This window comes from Pyrus communis, chromosome 2 (assembly GCF_963583255.1).
Source record: "Pyrus communis chromosome 2, drPyrComm1.1, whole genome shotgun sequence".
Lineage (NCBI taxonomy): Eukaryota > Viridiplantae > Streptophyta > Magnoliopsida > Rosales > Rosaceae > Pyrus > Pyrus communis.
The window spans coordinates 1,458,964-1,480,835 of record NC_084804.1 but is presented as its reverse complement, the minus strand read 5'-3'; the positions used below and the strand labels follow the sequence as shown (position 1 = coordinate 1,480,835).

General features: G+C 36.5%; 4 protein-coding genes across 4 annotated transcripts; 2 read left to right on the top strand and 2 right to left on the bottom strand.

Moving 5' to 3' along the window:
- The first annotated feature begins 430 nt into the window (after window positions 1-430).
- Window positions 431-3,250, top strand: LOC137725587 (iron-sulfur cluster assembly SufBD family protein ABCI8, chloroplastic-like). The gene is made up of 2 exons (XM_068464321.1): window positions 431-1,974; window positions 2,776-3,250. Exons 1-2 carry the CDS (start codon window positions 544-546, stop codon window positions 2,992-2,994), a joined length of 1,650 nt encoding a protein of 549 aa, XP_068320422.1. The 5' UTR covers window positions 431-543; the 3' UTR covers window positions 2,995-3,250.
- LOC137725588 (SWI/SNF complex subunit SWI3B) lies at window positions 3,086-4,988 on the bottom strand. Its single transcript, XM_068464322.1, has 2 exons — window positions 4,343-4,988; window positions 3,086-4,097 (listed from the first exon to the last, which is right to left on the bottom strand). The coding sequence occupies exons 1-2, from the start codon at window positions 4,943-4,945 to the stop codon at window positions 3,270-3,272; spliced, it is 1,431 nt and encodes a 476-aa protein (XP_068320423.1). The 5' UTR covers window positions 4,946-4,988; the 3' UTR covers window positions 3,086-3,269.
- A 5,325-nt stretch (window positions 4,989-10,313) lies between these two features.
- LOC137727159 (uncharacterized) lies at window positions 10,314-10,655 on the top strand. Its single transcript, XM_068466094.1, has one exon. It carries the CDS (start codon window positions 10,314-10,316, stop codon window positions 10,653-10,655), a length of 342 nt encoding a protein of 113 aa, XP_068322195.1.
- Window positions 10,656-13,927: 3,272 nt separating this feature from the next.
- LOC137726497 (protein DETOXIFICATION 40-like) lies at window positions 13,928-20,266 on the bottom strand. The gene is made up of 7 exons (XM_068465431.1): window positions 19,880-20,266; window positions 19,001-19,632; window positions 17,222-17,278; window positions 15,077-15,315; window positions 14,553-14,671; window positions 14,319-14,405; window positions 13,928-14,163 (listed from the first exon to the last, which is right to left on the bottom strand). The coding sequence occupies exons 1-7, from the start codon at window positions 20,264-20,266 to the stop codon at window positions 14,098-14,100; spliced, it is 1,587 nt and encodes a 528-aa protein (XP_068321532.1). The 3' UTR covers window positions 13,928-14,097.
- Window positions 20,267-21,872: the final 1,606 nt, after the last annotated feature.

The window sequence follows — 21,872 nt, the reverse complement described above, 5'->3', positions numbered from 1 at the left end:
GATGATGATCATCTCACGTGCAATGCACATGTTAATTTTAACGGTCCTTTAATGGGGATTTTCGAGGATTGGCTAACCAAGGTAAACACGGAGGCTAATTTGGCCAAATTGAAAGTACGGAGACCAAATTGATCGGTAGGATAAAATACAGAGACCGTTTTAACATTTAAAATTTTTCTTTAGACATTTGATATTATCTATAATAATTGGTAGATGAGTAAGCAACATTTTTTTAGTACGCAAATAACCATGAAAAGCAGAGGGGTGTTATTTTTCCAGGAATTTTCAATGCAAGCTAATAAAATGAAGATCAAAAGTAATGACTCAAATTTTTATACGACAAAAACAATGTTGCACCATCGCAGTAGCGAAGAGCCGGCCCAAACGGTAAAAGCGGACGTGTGTTGCACACGACACAGCTATGAAATCTATGGCCACGAATTGAATGCCACAACCACACTTTTCCACTTCCGTCTCTCCAATTGTCTCTCTTGTCGTCGCGTCTTCCCCGACTTTCTCTGAAGCTCCTGAGCCACAGAAACCATGGCGTCTCTGCTAGCCAACGGAATCTCCAGCTTCTCTCCCCAAGCTGCTTCAGAACCGCCCAAGTTCCCGAAAGGGTTTCACCCAAAGCTCGATTCCTTGAAGTTTTCGGGTCAGAAAACCTCTGCTCCGAAAAGGGTCTTTCGGGTGCGCGCAGATGTCGGGTACGAGCCGAAAACGGTTGAATCCGATCCGAGCACCGCAGGTAAGCTTTCGATTGAGGAATTTCTTCGCAATCGCGAGTACGATAAGAAATTTGGGTTTAATATAGATATAGATTCGTTTTCGATTCCGAAAGGGCTTTCTAGGGAGACGATTGAGTTGATTTCGTCGCTGAAAGGCGAGCCTGATTGGATGCTTGAATTTAGATTGAATGCTTTTGAGAAGTTTTTGACTATGAAGGAGCCCCAATGGTCTGATAATCGATACCCTGTAATTAATTTTCAAGATATGTGTTATTTCTCGGCCCCTAAGAAGAAACCCGCATTGAATAGCCTCGAGGAGGCGGACCCGGAACTTCTTAAGTACTTTGATAGGTTGGGAGTGCCGTTGAATGAGCAGAATCGGTTGGCTAATGTTGCGGTGGACGCAGTTCTTGATAGCGTGTCGATAGCCACCACACATAGGAAGGCCTTGGAGGAAAAAGGTGTGATCTTTTGTTCGATATCAGAGGCAATTAGGGAGTACCCGGATTTAGTTAGGAAGTATTTGGGTAAAGTGGTGCCTACTGGCGATAACTATTATGCTGCTTTGAACTCTGCGGTGTTTAGTGATGGATCCTTTTGTTATATACCAAAGGACACTAAGTGCCCGATGCAGATTTCAACTTATTTCCGGATAAATGCGTTGGAGACGGGGCAGTTTGAGAGGACTTTGATAGTGGCTGATGATAGGAGTTTTGTGGAGTATTTGGAGGGGTGTACTGCACCATCTTATGATACAAACCAGCTTCATGCTGCAGTGGTAGAGTTGTATTGTGGTGAGGGCGCTGAAATTAAGTACTCCACGGTGCAGAATTGGTATGCCGGGGATGAGCAAGGCAAGGGCGGGATTTATAATTTCGTTACCAAGCGAGGGCTTTGTGCTGGGGCTCGCTCGAAAATATCTTGGACCCAGGTGGAGACAGGGTCTGCCATTACTTGGAAATATCCGAGTGTTGTTTTGGAGGGCGATGATTCTGTGGGCGAGTTCTACTCAGTAGCTTTGACTAATAATTATCAGCAGGCAGACACAGGTACAAAGATGATACACAAGGGCAAAAATACAAGAAGTAGAATTATTTCAAAGGGCATATCAGCTGGGAATTCAAGGAACTGTTATCGGGGCCTTGTTCAGGTTCAATCCAAGGCAGAGAATGCTAAAAATTCCTCACAGTGTGATTCAATGCTTATTGGAGATACGGCGGCTGCCAACACCTACCCGTACATCCAGGTAACTTCATTTGATCTTGTCTATTTTTGTTTTTGGCATAACATCACGTACATTGGTTTTTAATTTTATAACACAGACTGGCCTTAGCGTGATGGTTATTAAGAGTGATGATTTTTTTTAATTGATCCTTCATTGGATTGCTTTCATGCATTACTTTGTGTTACTCTGCCCTTCTTCTGAACCGTGACCCCCTCCATTCTTGTGCTAAATGCATTTTGTTTGGATGGTCTGTACTTCATATGATACTTCCTTCAACTCCTTAAAGAAGCCACCGTAGTTATATCAATTTGAAAAAGGAACACCCGTGGGAGGCATCAAGAGCCTGGTTCATATATAGGTTACTTTCTAGTCTGTTACCGAGGTTATGGATTAGACACACTGATATGCAACTGTCATCATGCATGACCAACAAATATGAGCTACTTAGGCATGGCTTTATTGCAGTAGGCGTTCGAACTATTTTCAGTACATTCAAGACTTTCTGTATCTGGTGAAAATCTAAACCTATTCTAGGTAGGTTTGAGAATTCTGAAGTTTTTCGGTCCTCGTCTTGCTCCAATTTATACTTTTGGGCTGATAATGGCATTCAATGGCCATAATTTCGGTGTTCAATGGCATTAACGCGTATAATTCTTATGTTTGTCAATTGGAGGATTTGAATCTTGATTTGGCTGTTTTTGCATTGATTTCGACTTCAATTCCTTCCCAATACGCTGTTTGGCTTTTGTCCAGTTAGCGCCCGTATAATGTGGAACTATAATGGAGTACTCATCTATTGCTTCACTATCGTGTGTTTAACAGGTAAAGAATCCCACAGCTCGAATTGAACACGAAGCCAGTACCTCCAAAATTGGTGAAGACCAGCTATTCTACTTTCAGCAAAGGGGAATCGAGTATGAGAAAGCCATGGCCGCGATGATATCCGGGTTCTGCCGGGATGTATTCAACGAGCTCCCTGACGAGTTTGGGTCTGAGGTGAACCAATTGATTGGCTTGAAGCTTGAAAATTCAGTGGGTTAGATAACAGCACTGGTTTGGGCAATTAAGCTGAGTCGATGAAATTCGATCTTTTTGTCAACGGGTTTAAAATCCGAGTAGTTTGCAAGAACCGTTTTAACTTTATAGCTATGTACATAGATATTTGTTGTAAATGTTCATCCTCTGCTGTCGAAATACACAATGTAACGTACCGAGATAGAACACGATGCTGCACTTAACATTTCTTGTTATGAATTCATGTTAACAAAGGTGCCGTACTTGCATTGAGGCAACGAAACATACACGAATGATGAAAATCAATCCGCTTTTACACTCTTCTCCTCCGCCGCAGTTTTTGGTGCAGAACTTTTGTTTAACAAAAGTGTCATCTGATCGACAAAGAGCATGCTTTTCATTTGCTCCAGTTGTTCCCACTCTTTCTCCATCTGCAAATCTAACGCCTCGAAGCGGATGATCTTCTTTCGGATTTCTCTCATCTGTACCTCTGTAATCCCAGAGATTGCTCGTCCCACATCCAGCCCTTCCTTCTCAAGCTGTGAATTTGCATCTACAAAAGCTGCCCCCAGTGCATCCGGGTCAGTTTTATCATCTCCGTTTAATTCAGCATCAGTTTCATGCTGTCTTGCATTCGAAGCCAGAGATGTAACACTCATTTTGCTTGTTTCATAATCCGCCTCACACAGCGCTGTTACAGCAGCAGAAGCAGCAGCCTCTGCAACCTGCACGCCCGCCAGAGCTGACAGAAAGGCCGCCTGAGCCATAATTGGGTTGCTTGCATCCGCAAGAGGCGTGAGACGCATTCTTTTACTTAGAGACGGTGTTGTACCATCACCATCACCCTCCAACGCACATTCAGCATCACCTGCATTGTCAGAAAATTCCTCACCGAAAGGAATCTTGAGGAAATGAGCAACACATTCCTTCTCGCTTCTACCAACATGTTGCGCAACCTTCCTCCAGTCGTCGCCATAATGCATAAGGGCCTCTAGAAGATGCAGAGTATCTTTATCAGCCCAGCCACTCCCCATCTCTTCATTGATCTCAACCCGCCTGAAATCGGAAGAACTTATGCCGATCTGATAGTTTCCGCGAACATAGCACCTTGCACATAGAGTCATGTCATTCTGTTCCCAACAACAAATTGAAAACCTTAGTTGCAGCAAACCTTAGTATCAGCTAAAACACTTCATGGAATTGCAAAGCAAAATCGAAGCTAATCAATTCGAACAAGATCAAATGTTCCTTAAATTAATCAATTCGAACACGACCAAACGAAACCTATGAATTTCAAATAGTGGACAATTACATCAAAGTACTTCAATTCAATTCCAAATGAAATAAGGGTAGCAAGAGAATGACAAGAACAGACCTTTTCGGAAACAAAGCAGGCAATGCTGCAAACAGACTTGCAGCCATTGCAGGTCCTCTTCTTGGGGTTCTCCTTGGCACCGACGGCGGGGGATTCAGCGCCTCCATTAGAGGAAACACCAGCGGCCTTGCTGCTGTCCTTGTCCTCCCACTTGAGGGGCTTGTTGAGCGCGGAAGGAGTGTAATTGATCAAACCCCACGCCTCGAGGAAATCGAAAACCCTCCGAACGGAGCCGACGTCGCCGACGAGAGACTTGCGGGCCTCCGTGAAGGTGAGCTTCCGAGAAGGGTTGACGGCCCTGGATTGGGCGACGATGGTGTTGCGGTAGTACTTGTAGAGGGTAGGGTTTTTCGAAGGGGATCGAGAATCGAAGAACTCGGGGAGGAATCGGACCTCGCAGTGGTGGATGTGGTCCGGCGAGAACCAGCTGGAATAGCTGGGGACGTGGATGACGTCGGCGTCGGAGGTGGGACGCGGTTGAGGATGGCGGGGAGCGGCGGTGGTCGGAGTCTCGGGATTGGCGGGGATCGGAAGAGTAGTGGGTGGGGGTTTGGATGGGGTGTCGGAGGAGGAGAGGTCTTGGGCCGCTGATTTGGTAGCCATGGGATTTAGCGAATCTGAGGTTTCAGCCGATTAGGTTTTTTCTGTTTTCTATTAAATTTTGAGAATTTTAACGAAATGCTTCCTATACTCTTTATCTTTAACGAAAAATCATATTTTTATCTTTTTTGGTATTATTCATTATACATTTATTTGTTCTTTTTCATTAAAACTAAAAATTTTTTAGACTTTTCGTTGGTTTTCCTTTAAATTTTAGGTTTAACTGTATTTATTTTACACCTCCCAAAGTTTGAGGTGTTTTTAAAATGGATCACAAAGTTTAATTTTTTTCGTATTGAATTTTAAAGTATTGAAATTTTATCAATATGTGTTTTTGGTATGATTACTTGTATAATAATTTATTAAATTGATGATATGATAAGCTTGAAAATCTTTTATGAGCTAACATATATGTACAATTTGCACTACATTGACAAAAAAAAACTCATTGATTTAAAGAACAATTGGAAATTTAAAGAGACAAGAGATGTATACTAGTAAAATTTAAAATATAATGTGAGAAAATTGAAATCTCGTGTTCTATTTGAAATCACCACAAACTTGAACCGTGTAAAATACCGTAAGCCCTAAATTTTAAGTGCTTTTGGTAGGCCTGTAAACAGAGTCGAGACCCAACTGGCCTGGCGGAGCCTAGCCTTATTTTTTATGTTATGGGCTGGTCCGGCCATTTAATTACTAGAGCCCAAAAATTTAGAATCGAGTAAGGTTTAAATCTTGACCTCTTAAGCTCAGCCCAACCCGACCCAATCTACAGGTCTAGCTTTTGGAAATTTTTTTAAAAAAAAAAGCTAACAAATGAGTTGAAGAATTCTAATTGCTTGCTCTGTTTTACTTCCTCGACACCCTTTTTAATTTTTGGCCGTATGAACAAATGAGTTGAAGAAAATTAAATAATAGAAGTTAATAAAGTTGACACTTATTATACCCCTCATTAGAATTGACACTTATTTTCGGCCGTAGTGGTCAAAATGTGTGTACGGATAGCACCACCCTTTCATTATACCCCTCATTAGAATTGACACTTATTTCCAAACCGGAAATACAATAACACAAAAATGAAAATCTACATTCAATTACTGTCTAATTTAAACCACATAACAACTCCAAAAAATTTTTTATCGCACTTCATGTAAACTCAGGACTCTATAGAAACTTTGACTATAAGTTATAACTCTGTAGGTTCAACCTGACTCGACCAGCTCCTCTTATTCCTCCAACTTCTTATCCTTACATTCTTCTTCTGGTAAATATTCCACCATCGTTTTCTTCTCATCGTTTCCTTCAGTCTATCCTCATTCTTCTTCTGGTAAATATTCCACCTTCGTTCTCGTCGTGTTTTTGGGTTGTCCTCGTCAAGGAGTGGAGAGTACTGCAACTGGCCGCCAAGGCGTGGAGTGCCTCGGCCTACGAAGAGTTGGGCTTTCACTTGAAATAATAAATTGTTACAGTAGTGTACCCATTTTTTTTTGTACTTAATTTCGAATTCTCTCTAAGTTATTGGGTAGCTTGGATTGTAAAAATATATGAAAGTACTCAATTTGATTAAATTCTTTTCTAACACAAAGTTAAACAATTACATTAGTGTGTTATTTAAACACTGGTTGTGAATATTGTATTTAAGAATGAGAAAAACGGAACAAACTTAGAAAATTGAAAACAAACATAACCAGTATTTTTTTGGAAAATAATTATAAATATTTATATGAAATAATTGAATGCTTAGTCCACAAGGAACTGATAATATTGATTTGATCTATTGTTTCGTGCTAATCCATTTGAAGAATGAGAAATGAATTGGGGAGGAGTGACATATGAAACTGAACCAAATAATTTGAACACGAATCTTAGTTAGATGTCTGTGTGATGTCAATTACCAAATGCAAGCATGATGTCTTACTTTTCTCTCAATTAATTGATGAAAACGTCTTCATCTTCTTGTCCCATGTGTATATATTTACAGCTTTGATTCATTTTATAAGACGATAGTTTAGTCTATTCTAATTTATGCAGAGAGAGATTCAAATGTAGGGATAAGAGGTTAGAACACGACTCTTTGATATAAATTTTTTATGCATCACTCGAACATATATATATAAATATGGAATAGGATCCTCTATGGATCTTATTTGTGAGGATCTCAGGCAATGGCGGATCCAGGATTTTAATATAGGGTGGTTCTAATATAAAAGCTCCAAAAAAAAAAGATGAAAATAACATTGAAAAATAAATGGCAAACTACAAATTTTCATTTATATTCTTTGTCCAAACTAATCGATTCGCTTGTAATATCATTTCATACTTCTAATTTCTACACATAATCAATAGATAATAACATCTGTATCAATTGATGAAACTAAAAAAAATATGTATGCATTAACACTGTAACACAATTCAAATAATATCAGAAAATCCTAACAAATCAACAACAAATATGTATGAACAAACACTAAAATAGATATGAAAAAATCCTAAGAAATTAACAATGAATAAGGCTGAACTTAGTTTAAAACTCTGTGTGATTGTTTGACTTTTTATCGAAGGCCCTTACCAAAAATCATTATCAAAGACCCTTACATATATGTATTCACTATTCAGCCTTTTGTTTATAATTAGTGTTCTTAAAAAAAAAAAAAAAAGCCCTAAACACTAAACTAGATAATTTACAGAAATTCTGAAATTGATGTTGATGGCCTTCACTGGCATGGGTGGTGTGAGAAACAGGAGCGGCAGGCAATTAGGTATATTATAATCGACAAAGTTGAATTTGATTGAAAGCAGACTAATGAAAAGCCATGAGCTTTTATTAAATTTCAAATTATTTGACTTCTTAATAAAGGATGGTAAGTGCTTTCACGTGAAGGCTCTCACTTGGGTTTTAAAATTTTTTTAATGAATTCAAAGTGACATCGTTTTGGTCAAGTCATTTGAAAAAAAAAATAAAAATGGCTTTCTTCTTGAGGTTCTCACAGCCGTAGATCCGCCCCTGATCCCAGGTATCACTTCATTGTGTTCATTCATTTGTCACCCTGCGATAAAAAATCATTTTGAATTTTTTTATTTAAAATTGAACACAAACAATACCTGGTGAAAACTGATCATAAGATGTACAATGAACAGATTGATTTATGATGAAATAATTCTCAAGATCTTCACAAAGAGAATCTAAAAAATGATCCTCATCCATAAAAATACAACTAAACTGTAGTATTGCATAGCTTCAAGTTTAAAAATCATTGGAAGAGATCCTCTCCGGATCGCTCCCACCAAAGTCACCCAATTTATTAATCGGATCCTTTGAAATTTGATCAAATGACTAAAATTATTATAACTTTTAAAAAGATCCCTATTTGTAATCGTTTAATCAAATTTTAAAGATCCAAATTAATAGATTTGATGGATTAGACTCTAGATCTCTTCCCAAAAATAGCAACTATCACTCTTGTATTTGTCAGGCTGAGGCCGGTGGAGGTTGACTTGAAAGCCAACATGTCCGTATGTCCTCCTCACTCTGCTTTGACTGAGCCTCTTTTTTTTTTTTTTTTTTTTTTTTTTTTTTGGAATATTTTAATTTCAATTATTATGTATATTAAAATTTGAAAGATCCTTCACGCCGGTGGAGGTTGTTGTCTGTTTGAAACATGGCAAGCCTCATGTTGACTTGAGAGCTCTCACCTCCCAATGATCCCATGATGGCCAGCCTGCATCACCCTTTCATTTCTTAATTTGGCGGTGTGCTTGCTGATGTTGCAGAGCCGGTCTACCATGAATTATTATACAGTCATGATTGGATTTTATTATTCAAAATTAAGACAAATGTAATAGTAGATTAAATATTATGCGAGTCTTGGCATAGTTCTCTTGCTTATCTTTTTTCGTTTACTTTCATTATTACCAACAAATTTGGTGGAAGAGGGATCGACGGAGGCACTAACCCTTCTTTGAATGGTAGGTGTCTCGTACGTGATTATTGTCGAAGAAATAATCTCATTTAATTTTTTTCATTTAGATGAGAAAAAATATACCGGAATTGATCACCTAGAGATTTGTAACTTGAGTGGACAAGAACAATTACCGATAAGTAGTAATGGAGACAAGGTCAGGTTAATGAGTTCAAATGACTTGAATCAATATGTTTTTAATTTCTCTTCATCTCAACTAATAATAATCATAAACTTTTGATTAATTAGATGTCATTCTGACTATACTAGAGACTTATGCATCAATTGATTAAGAACAACTATTGATGGACATGTTTGATGAAAATGCCTCATCGACATTTCAAAATACAAAACAAAGCTAAAGTTATGTCTTATGAGAGTTTTTTTTTATTTATTTTAAATAATCTCAACCGGACCCCAATGTAAAAGAGTCAATGACTCTGCTATTGCTGATGCAGTAAGGTTTGTGGCCGATTTCCCCTTCGGCACTTAACCTAATACTTGACATTATTAACTACATTGAAATATTTGAAAATGCAAGGTAGAGAAGCTGAACCAGGAGTAACAGAGAGGAATATAAACTAGAGAATTTAGAAAGAGAAATACGAGACATGTATTCATTACGAAATGATTACACAACTATATTTTTATAACAAAAATCCTAACAACTCTAATCAAATACTAACAAACTTATCAACTAATTGTTGATCTGTACAATCATTTTAACTTATCATCTAAGGTGTGGAACCCTTAATAGACATGTCTCCTCCACATTCATGTACCTACGCTCCTTGATCTTTGTTGAAAGTGTAAACTACGCAAGTTTCAATAAATTATATGCCTGATTAAATAAGTAATGCATGAACTAATTCTTAATTTCTGACATGAGTTCCCCCAAGTTTACGTTCACAGTGACAGTACTCCCTTTATTTATTTTTAATTAAACATTCACATCGTTGGCATCTGATCCAAAACCAAAGGCCCGGATCCTTGGATTCCACAGTGATCTAGGATTTACTTTACAATTAAATATTAAATCATAGAGACACGCTCGATCGCATGCAATGAAATTACGTAACATTTTCCCCTTTTAAATCATATGATCATATTAAAGAGAAAAAAATAGTTTAACTGGTTTTTTAATTAACTCGCACAAATAAGATGATGATGATAGGCCAGCTCAGTGCCTGCAATTTTTCTCTGCATTATTATTTTTGCAAAAAACATTGGTAGCGCACATGCTTTCTTCATCAGCAAACCAACTCTTCAATGCTCTCTATAAATTAAAACGCCACTTAATAATAACCCATCTGAGCTCACACAAGCATAACCACCTCTCTCTCTCTCTCTCTCTCTCTCTCTCTCTCTCTCAAATCAAAGTGTTTGATTGTCTTCTATTTTTCTTGGAGAAAATGGCTATGACGATCAGAAAGTCGTACGGCGCCTACTCGAAGATGGACAAGGAAGATCCCGAAGAGGTAAATCATCGACGGGCGCAGTTCTTGATCTACAAAGTGATGCAACAAGTAGAAATGCGGCGGAGGCCTTCGAATTTGAGGATTCGGGTAGGTAAACTGAAGCTGAAGATTGGGAGGAGATTAAAGAAGTTGAGGAAGAGCATGCTTCTAAGCGTATCTGCTGCCAGGGTTTGTGTTTATAAGCAAGTTTTTAATCAATTAAAAACTTGCAAGACCTTGTTTGGCCGCGGAGATCAGGGAAATATCAACGTCACTCTTCCAGCTTTGTTCACCTGATTGAAATACTTTTAGTTATGTCTCTTAGTTTTCTTCTCATTGATCTTTTTCATATATAAATACCAGCTTGTAATTTCGTTTGGTAGAGTTTGCTTGTTTTCTTATATAGAACAACTTGAGAATGTCATATATATGATACGTGTCCCAGTCTGATTTTGGTTTAAAGCGATCTCATGGATTTATTTCATTCAATCATTTGTGTTCATACGATCATCAAAACGTATACTAAACGGGCCTGTAAAAGTTAAAAGAGTGGTATAGTTAAAATTTTATCAATACAAAAAGAGTCAGGACGACAAACTTATCAGCAATACAATTCGTATATCAGAAGGTCCTTAATTTATCTTCCGCTGTACGCTTCAAAATGACATGCAAAGCACAAAGTAAGGCATCTCCAATGGGAGATGGAAAATGCTTTAAAAATGGGCATTTTACAATTTTTTTTTTTTTTTTTTGCTGGAAAATTCTCTAGTGACTGAATGTAAATTATCTATCTTCGCCAAAAGATGTAAAGATAACCCTAAATTTACATTCTTTTTACATCTTTTAGTGATGTGTGCCATTAAACAAAGATTAAAAAAAATTAAATGAGATTTCAAATTTACATCTCATCCATTGAAGTAGAACTTTCATTTACATTTACCAGAAATATAAAATAAGATGTAAATATAGTTGTTGCATCTCAAAATTGCATGTTTTCGTTGAAGATGCCCTTAAGTAATAAAGCATCAAATTAAGCCATATATAGCTTACTAATGGACACTAACCCATCGATCAAGAAAGATATTCATAGTTTGTGCAAAGAAGTCAACTTCCCATCAAGACACTCCTCGCATTGGTACTACTGTCCTAATTAACTGTCACTTTTTGTACCGTTATTTAATATAATTTTGGAGAAGTGGCCAGAGGGAAAATATAGTTGGTCCACGTAGAACAACCCATAAATCCAATTAGTATAATTAATTAGTGTCTGAAAAAATGTCCACAAATAAGTCAACTATGGGTTTCTAGAAATTAGTGTATATATTTCCAAGTGGTGGATTGTTTGTGCGGGCTAGGATCCTTCGCTTCAAACCATTGCGTTTCGATTAAAAACAATCATTCAGTTTCTTAGCGTAAATTAATGTATAATATCACTTACAGTTAGAAAAAAAAAATGTATATATTTAAGGTTAAAATTATTTACTAAACTTGGAACTCTAGCCCCACGTTATGATTAACATGACATATATATATATATATATATATATTTGCTAGGTATACATTTGCATGAAACTTAAACTTGGGTTGTATGAGGTGCTCCACTGCTCCTGATTTTATTCAGACCTGCGATTAATAGTTAGGATTAGTTGTTATGACTGGACTGTTATAATATATTTCTTTTTAGTTATTAGAAGAGTCAGCAGGATTGTGCTTGGCACGCTTTATCTCACAAATAGCTTTGTACCAGCAACTAACTCCCTCCATTATTATTTGATAAAAAATCACTCGTTTCATTAATCATGCATCACGCATGGCACGCCTTTTTCTGATTGATTGATGGAACTGAATGTTTCCTTTTAAAATCATCTTGTAATCCCATTTTTAACTTCTGAATTGTAATGCCCCTTTTGACTTTTCAACACATAACTTTAGCCTAACATGAAAACCTAAGGGATTTCACACTTCGAAGAATATGACTAACCTTTATTAGGATTCGAAAAGTTTATAGGCATTTTAGCTCACATTTGGTGATACACATTCTCTCTGAGTTTTCAATTAAAAAACCACCTATGTTTTTTCCAATTTCGTATTTCAAACTCATAATCAGAGAATATATTTTGTTTGAAATTTTACTATATTAATTTCTACTCGACTACTTATCATGGTTACACACACACACATATGAATAAATTGAAAACGTTGATCGACTTAAATCCAATTTGTAAAATGATTTTTGATTTGCAATGATAAAAAAAACCTTTAAACTTTTACTCTTTCAAAATTTTTTGACTTATAATATATATACGTACACATATAACCAACTTAATTGACCTAAACTCACAATTATAAATAGAAAGATGAATGATTGTAATAGGAGAGAAAAACTTATTCAAGGCTTAACGTGTCACTAGACAATGCTTAAGATAGAAAATTAATGTTAGTTATTTGTAATCTACCCTTATCTTTGATTGGTGATTATGATTCAATGGGATGAAAAAAAATGGAAGCAAAAACCTTATCCGATCCTTCCTGAATCTCTCTCTAACTCTCTCCTTCAAAAAATGTGCTAAGAGTAATATTTTTTATTTTATTAATGGGTACAATTTATATTACATTGGCAATTATATATAGAGTTCGCCAGCCTGCAATGCATGCATGGCATGGCATGGCATGCCGAACCAACAACTGTGGCCTATTGAGGATGGGGGCCTAGTTGCAGTGGCACTTGAGCTAAGAAAACTCCCACCTTATCCAAGTTCGATTCCCCTCATCCCCAAATTTAACTAATGACCAAAAAAAAAAAAAAAAAAACAATTGTGGCCTATTTAAAACTTGTGGCTTTATGATCTCAGCCAGAGCCGACCCTGGCCTAGTGCCAGCAGGGTGACCGTCCGGGGTCTCAAAAAATTGGAGGCATCAAAATTATTAAGGTAGTCCATTCATATATGTTCCTGTAAGCGTGGACATTAAAAGAAAAATTGATTAATTCATCAAGTAGGTTAACTGGAGGCGTTGATTCCGTTGTTCCTCAATAATGAGGGCCCATGTTCGAACTATTCTTTGTGCCCTTTTCCTTATTTTTTTACTTATTTTTGTTTGATTGTTAATTTCATTTATATATATATATATATATTTAAAAAAATTTGGTTAATTCAACAAGAGGGTTGACTAGAGGCACTAGTAACTTTGATTATAATTGCTAAAATTTGGTTAATTCATCAAGAAAGTTAACTAGAGGCGCATATTTTTTTATATCCATTCTAATTCAAATTTAACTTTCAACAAAATAATGTATGTATGTCTTTACTAATTTAATTTGGCAAGCACAGAGATTATTCAGAAAATGAGTTCACTTTCACGCAACTGCAAAAATTGGAACTTTCACTTCTACCAAATCTACAAGGCTTTTGCTCATAAAATTGCATTGTTAAAGTCCCGTGCTTAGACACTTTAGATGCAAGTATTGTTCGATTGAGTAGTATTTTTACCATATGATAATCTTCTTTTCTTTATGACCACTTTTACAATGTAACTTTGTTTTTCTATATATGAGAACTTATTATCCGACAAAGAAAAATATTTATTTAAATTATTAAAAATTCAAATACCTTAGAAAAAAATCGCATGAAAAACATAATTTTTTTGTGTGTATTGTAGGGTTGTGGGCCCTATTTTTATTTTTGCTCAGGGCCTCCATAATATTTAGACCGGCCCTGATCACAACCAGCCATTGATGCCATCAACCTTTTAGTAGAGGCTGCTTCTTGTCATCCCATTTCTCCACGCGATTTTTTGCCTTGTCCACCTGAGTTGTTCGGTCCCCCAAAAATACCGAGTGTTTAGTAACGAAACAAAAATGTTGAATTAATAATATTTAATCATATATAAAGCTGCCGGTAAAAACAAATTAAGATAACTTGAAAGGATAAACTAAGTGAGCATATTGATTACTGAAATTACCTCTTTATTCCAGTCCGTACGAAATGTTACCCACAGTAAAATTAAGGTCTGGATCAGTGTTCCTCCAATCATCCCCACCCATATTCCCTGTATAATATACTTATGTACATGTATCAATTTCTTATAATTTACTAATCATTTAGCTACATTTAGCTTCTACATTGTGTAAAATTTTATATTTGCCTCATTTTTTTTAAAAGAAAATTAGGGAGATAATTGAGTTGGTAACTGTACCTCAGCGCCAAGGTCGAATCTAAACCCAAGAATGCAGCCGAATGGAATTCCAACCACGTAATAGCATACCACATTCACATATGCCACAAATGCTTGCCACCCACATCCAACAGCCACCCCTACAATGACCCCCATATATCTATATCCATAATTAAGTTAAATTATCATGAACAATGATCTAAACACACGTTTAATGATTCACTTAGACACAAGAACAAGTGTTCAAGAGTTAGGGTTTTAATTTGTCTTCTAAATAATTAGGTTTTAATATCTTACACGAACATAAGGTGTCATATGCTAATAATTTTTTGTGCACTGCTCCTGTACTTAGATCCAACACCCACGCACTCCAATCCTCAATCTCTTACATTCGATTCCCTGTATAAACGGTCTGACACAAAAATCTCCATATACACCACACCCAATGTCATATCGAAAAATACATAATTCAAACCTTAAGCTTTCATCCCGGGTGAATTAATTAATGGTTAAACCAAACTAGATATATATAAGATAGCACGTACCGGATAGGACTGGTTGAATCCCATTGAGGATGAGAGTGACGGCCAAATATGGAGTTAGGTGCGAGACTGCCTTTGCCACAGTTTCACCGCTAGTGAAGGCATAACTGATTACGTCACGGAGGGAGAGCACAATCACAGCTTCCACAACAGAAAAAGTTAAGGATACCAAAGTTACTACTAGAACCGAGAATGCTGCTGACTTTGGATTCCCAGCACCTAGCTCATTGCTCACCCTCACACTGCATGCATGCAATTCATTAATTCCCATCAATTAATTTGTAATTACATATCTGCTTATTCATCAATTAATTTTTTAGTTAATTATGACTTAACATATTTCAAGGGCTTATCCGGTTGGGTTACTCCTTTATTGCTAGAATTATCAGAGAGACGAGCTGAATGACCACTTCCAACAACACCGATATTGTCTCTAATTTGAAAATTACCACTTGCACAAATCATCAGGTGTAAGGTTTTATTACAAAAAGTCTCGATGTTAATTAGAGTGGTGTTAGGATATTTAAACTTTTCTTTTCTCAAAGATACAGCTGATGTGGGATGTTTCAACACGTCTCCTTACGTGACACTTAATTAATGGTTAATACGTGGGAGATCCACATATTGGCAATCACATGAAGTCAAAATGACTCACCCTACACATGAGACCAAGAGACCCACCATCATCGTGCGGGGACAAGTCACCTACCCATCACGTGACAGTATAGGCCCGTTTTTTTGCTCTAATACCATGTTACCCGGATCGTCGGATTGCTCTTGGGAAGCAATCAAGTTTAAAAGAGATAGTTGTGGGCCAAGATTGACTGGTCCGGGTCCTTTCTGAGTCTGCTGCCAGCATCATGATTTCCTTTATGTTTAGCGGTTGCCGCATGCACGCCTGCTTGCTGCCCAACTGAATTGTGGGCGCCAGACACAGCAGGCTCAGACTCTTGCATACTGAAGGTTAGTGACGTAAGCCCAGTTCCTGCTTCAGCATTTTTTTCTTGCACAACGTCTGTAATTCTCCCTTGGTTTCGCTGTTCAGCCATTTGAAACACAACGACTTGGTGGTTGTATTGTGTAGGTTTTTTTTAGGATTTAGGTCACTCTCTTGTGTCGAGATCACACCTTGATCCTTAGCTTTTGTTTTTCTTTTGCAAATTGATTTTGAAGCTAACAAGAATCTCTAATGTCGGCACTAAGATAAAATTATGATTATGAGTTTCAATCTTTGTCTTCTTCTTGTCTCTTGCTTCGAGACGCAGAGGTTTAGACTTCTAGGTTTTTTATTTTTCCTTCTTTTTTTCAGTGGGGTGAGTAGTGCCTTTGAGGTTTTGGTGGTTTAGGTTTATAGGGTTTGTTTTTTTCCAGTGGGTGGTTCTCTTGCTTTGAGACCACGGTGGAATTTTTTCTCGGTTTCTAGAGATTAGCAGCTAGAGTAAAGGAGAAGGAGACAAGCCAAAATCTGCTTTGATGCCAATATAAAATTAGTTTTAGGGTTTCAAATATCTTCTTCATATTTCTCTTCTCCCGTTGGCAGGCAACATATAAACACAACTTCTTTCCTTGTAATACAAGGAATATTAAAGACAGTCACAACCAAACTAGGAAACATAAATATAATCCTAATCCATCTAAGACGTGGACTCACGCCAACAAGTTGTTTCACATGTGAAGCAATGGTCACACACTGTTTGTGTTGTCTACGTATTAAACTAAAATTTTTGTCACCTGTGAAGAATCATGTTGAGTATGAATCTCACATTGATGGAAGGTGAAAACTTGCATGAGCTTATAAGTAAGTTAAGCTACTATTTATATTGCAATTGGTTTTATAATAAAGCCTTAACTTTCTTCGTATGGTATCAGAGCAAGTTGTCTTTTGTATGAAGCCCAACGGCCACATGTGCTCCATGTCACTAATTTCTATTGTTATGTGTTTGATTTGAAAATTTGTCACACGTAAGAGAGCATGTGAGGATGTAAAGGTTAAAAGAGTTTCATATCGGTGAAAAGAAAAACCTTGTAAGGGTTTATAAAAAGTTAAACTACTCCTATATTACTACCTAATTTTATAGTGAAACCTCAACTTTCTTCATAGTTAGATTAATTAATCTAATATTTTACAATAACAATATACGTACGTACCTTGCAGCTGCATTGAACCCGGCTGAAACCATGAACAACACTCCACTTATCGACATGCTGCACAAGAAGAAAGCGAAACCACCGTTAAGCAAAACCATGCACAAGCTAATTATACATTTATATCTATCCAAAAAATGGGGTTCACTTTCATTCTTTTGCAACAATTTGAATTGTTTGTTTTTTAAATCTTCAGTTACAGATCAATCATCTTTACGAAGATTCATCTAAATCTAAAATATTTTACCTATTTGATTAGCATGATAAAATTTAATGTTCGTCGATTTTTACACAATCATTTCTAATTTTGTTAAGTATAACAAGAATGACCTATTATATGAAACTTAAAAAATAAATTATTTGAAATCGTTAAATTTTAACAATGTAAGGGATGTGTATATGACCAGATTAATTTCTTTTGTGTTAACGAGGTAAGGGGTGTGTATATGACCAAATTAATTTCTTTTATACAAATTAAGTAAAAACATTATAATGTGCAGCATCTGTGGACGCAAGAACTTGATACATCACTTCACTCCGGAGTTAGGCAAGGAATTAATATCCTACAGTTAAGTTAGTCAGAAAATGAAAAGTAACAAAGTAAGTTAATTGCAATCGACTGTTTTTATGCATAGTAAATATGTATTTGTTGATCTTGAAATCAATTAATTTTTTTAATACGAGATTGATGTTATTATTAGGATTTGATGGGTACGTGGAAGATATCTATATGTCAACATTGGAGCCTGTATATGGGAATGAGGATCCTCTTTGTGAGAATCTTCAAATCGTGTCCGTTCATCGTACATCGTGCAGACATAAATTATTTTAAATATTTTTATTTAAAATTAAACATGAACAGTACTTGATAAAAATTGGTCATACAATGTACAATGAACAGACACGATTTGAGGATCTCATGAATCCTCACAAGGAGGATCCTCATTCTATATATGGCCCTTTTGAAAGGGTAATATATGTTACCAATAAGAAATGAGTACGTTAATCAACACTTAATTAATAATTTAATCATAAATATCAACATTATTTCGTTTACAAATTTATTTTCCCTGATATTATCTTTTTCTTAAAGCCTTGAGCATTTATGTTTCTATGTGAGAGAAAATTTTGGTAATGACTGATGTGTCATGTCATTTTGTGATAAGGAGAAGATATATATTCTTTCACTTGTGAAAGCACTCTCCTCGATAAATTTTAAGTGGATAATGTTAAGGAGATCAATTATTTATATTAAATTTTATTTACACTAACTCTTAATTTGGTACTAAGGTGATTTTGAAAAAAATGGCTATAAAAAAAAGCTGGGAGATTAATTATTCAACTTCAGCTTTTTTTCACAGTTTTGGATGAAAAAAAACCAAAAACACAAAGCTGCAAAACCTAGCTTTGAAAAACCAGCTTTTCTTCACATATGTTTTACATAAAAGTTTATCAAACACTATAATATTACTTCTTTTTTTTTTTTTCAAAAGCACTTTTACAAAAAAGTTTACTAAACACTCTGCTGCTTTATTGCACAGCTGCTTATTCTCACAGCACAGCAGAAACTGTTTTTTTTTCAAAGCACAACAATACCAAATCAGCCCTAAATATAATGTGAAATTTAAGCTGACACTAATAATTTGACATCAAATTTGCAATTCATGAGAATTAAATTTTAGACTTGATATTTATAAGTGAGAAAGAATATACAAACTTAATTAAAATGCGTAACATTAAATTAAATTAATTAATGAAAGCAGAGTGTTGTTAGGATCTTACCAGACAGCCAAAGAATTTAGGGCAAGCTCGGGGTTCTTGAGCAACCCAGCAATCAAAACTAGCACCTGAAAATACCAACACTCCAAGCACAACATCACCGCCGATGCAGCCGACAGCTTGAAAAAATCCCACAACCCAGAAAAGGCTTGGAAACTAAAACCATTCCAAGTCAGCTTACACTGACTACTCACCAAGATGTAAACAATCTGGGCCCCAACTATGATCCACCACGACAAGCTCAAAACAAGAGACGCACCTATCAACCCTAAACCCAGCTTGTACACAGCAACCCAGCTCAGCAACAAATGCACTCCTAAAGTAGCTGCTGATATGTAAGCACTCGGGGCCACAATTCGTTGTGCTTGGAGAAACTTTTGAATGGGGAAGTTGACGGCGTAGGCAAATATTTGAGGGATTAGACCGTAGACAAATACGGCGGCGGCTGAGGCCACGGCGGGCGGTTCGCCGAGTAAAAGCAACATGGGTTTTGAGAGAAGAAAGATTGCCAGAAGTGGGAGGCCAGTGAGAGATAGGACTATGGTTGCTCTTTGAAGGTATATGCTTAACATGTCATATTTCTGGGCACCGTAGGCTTGCCCGCATAGAGTCTCCACTGCACTTCCCATGCCTAGCTGCAAGAAACCAGAACAAACAAAAAAAAAATTATTAAAGAGATAAGAATGACAACATAAAATGCATGTGATTGAGAGTATATAAATTAATTTTCATATTATGTTGTGATATTGTCAATTTGAAACTTTTTTTTGTGTGATCGAGCATATTGAAAACGTTCATCATCTTAGTTCTAACTAAATAATTGACATGCTTGTTAATGACACAACAAGTCATAGGACACATAAGTTATATTGATAAATGTACCATGAGGCCATAAGCCAAGAGTTGGATGCCGTTGTTGCCAAGAGAGGCGGCGGCGAGCTCAAGATTGCCGAGGTGGCCGGCAAAGACACGAGCGGAAAGTGACATGGAGTTGTTAATGACATAAACCAAGACTGCGGGAGCAGCAAGACGAAAGAGGAGCTTGAGTTCAATCCATGTGGCCAAGCGGAATCGCTTGAACGAGGGCAATTGGGTGTCGGATAGCACCTTCTCGAGTAGAAAGTCCACACCTTCTCCATCTCTGGAGGCTTGTGCTGCCGGTTCAGGTTCGGAGTGTAAGATGGGTTGGTGCAGTGGGTGTTGAGAGCTCATTTTTGGACCAAAAAGGTGGTGGGGTGTGTGGCAGAAGTGTGCCACAGTTCGATGCATGGAGAGAAATTGGTGCTTGGAATTTTGGAATTATGAGGCTGCATTAATAATGTACAAAGTCCATGTTAGAGAACGAATATTTTTGACACGTTGTCCGTGGACATAAGTACTGTTTTGGCATCAAACTAATACAGTGCGTCACTTAGTACTAATTAATGATTTTTATTAACATTCTATTTTACTTATAAATGAATTGTGATAGAATTATAGTCTATTTTTTCCAATCCGACAAAAAAAGTGTAATTAATCAATTTCTTTTAGGTCAAACAAAGACTTCACAACCAAGCGTATAGATATTTCCCTTTTCATCATTAGAAGAGGGATGTGCTAAGTTTTAATTTCATCTCTCCATTAATTGAAATTACAAAAATGATATAGCTACAAAATAGAGTATACACGGCAAATATTAAGAGAACGTTATCTATTTAAAATGAGAGATTTAAAATAAATATGTTGGAGTGGGGTCCCCCTACAATAATCTTGTAGTTTTTTTTTAAGAATTGGATGCCATCTTTGCTTTTTATCATTGAGAGAGGTGGGGTACTAAAAAGAAAACACTTTGATGTTGAATTCGGTATTTGTTCAAAAACTTAATAAAACACTTAGAAGTGGGAGGGAATAATATTCCCCTCTCCTCTTTCTCTCGTCCCAATAGCTGGTGGGATTCTAAGCCTTTTATAGGCATTAAAATTTTCTCTCCTTTTATCTCACGCCATATATTCCATGGGAGTGGAGGAGTTATCTTGCCTTCATTTTCGCTTCCCATAAAAATCCTTCCATCCATGAGCTGGAAACTCTTATTTTTGTACTACATTATTACTAATCCATTATGAAGTTAAACTCATTTAATAATATCGTTTATTCAAAAAATAATAATGCAATAAATATGATTATATACTTACCAAACAATATTTGTGTAAGGTAGGAAAGCTTGAGAATTATGGTAAATCAAACTCAAACGTATGAGATTAGGGAACATTTACTTCTTCTTTTTTTTCAAAAATTGGGAACATATACTTCAGGAACCAGTTATTTGGTTAAGAGAATAACTTTTGTTTGATGCCTCGTGCCATTGTTGAAAAAAACATTCTATAGAAAATTGAGGTTCACTCCAAAATTAATTGGTAATATGAGAAGTAGTTAATTACTTATAAGTATATGCAAGGTCTCTTCTTAACTCGATATGGAATAAACACTTTCAACACGGATCCTCACGTGTGGCCTGAGGTTCTACCATATAAAATTAATTGGTAATATGTGAGAAGTAGTCAATTACTTATAAGAACATGCAACGTCCTTTTTTCTCTGATGTGGGCTTAAAACTCTCAACACACCCCCTAACTGTGACGAATTTTCAAGGCTAATACGTGGACTTCTTCAGCTTATATAAACAGCACTGGATCTGGAGTCGTAGAATCAGCCGACCGAGGAGCACCTTCAGTTTGGATAAATATCACTGCTTCAAGACTGACTAGTTATTTATCTAAGTCTCAATCAACAAGGATTTCCAAGTTCTTCTTGGTAGAGGTCATCTCATCAGCCTTCTCGGCGAAGTGAGGTGTTACCAGATTACTACATTTGGTGCACTGAAAGCCGAATTTGATAT

What these genes read in the sequence shown, in the direction of transcription:
- LOC137725587 (XM_068464321.1), top strand. Translation starts at nt 544, where the DNA reads ATGGCGTCTCTGCTAGCCAACGGAATCTCCAGCTTCTCTCCCCAAGCT. An exon ending in ACACCTACCCGTACATCCAG is followed by an intron (nt 1,975 to 2,775) that starts GTAACTTCATTT and finishes TGTGTTTAACAG; the next exon opens with GTAAAGAATCCCACAGCTCG.
- LOC137725588 (XM_068464322.1), bottom strand. Translation starts at nt 4,945, where the DNA reads ATGGCTACCAAATCAGCGGCCCAAGACCTCTCCTCCTCCGACACCCCA. An exon ending in CCTGCTTTGTTTCCGAAAAG is followed by an intron (nt 4,098 to 4,342) that starts GTCTGTTCTTGT and finishes TGTTGGGAACAG; the next exon opens with AATGACATGACTCTATGTGC.
- LOC137727159 (XM_068466094.1), top strand. Translation starts at nt 10,314, where the DNA reads ATGGCTATGACGATCAGAAAGTCGTACGGCGCCTACTCGAAGATGGAC.
- LOC137726497 (XM_068465431.1), bottom strand. Translation starts at nt 20,266, where the DNA reads ATGCATCGAACTGTGGCACACTTCTGCCACACACCCCACCACCTTTTT. An exon ending in CTAAATTCTTTGGCTGTCTG is followed by an intron (nt 17,279 to 19,000) that starts GTAAGATCCTAA and finishes CTTCTTGTGCAG; the next exon opens with CATGTCGATAAGTGGAGTGT. An exon ending in GGGTTCAATGCAGCTGCAAG is followed by an intron (nt 15,316 to 17,221) that starts GTACGTACGTAT and finishes GCATGCATGCAG; the next exon opens with TGTGAGGGTGAGCAATGAGC.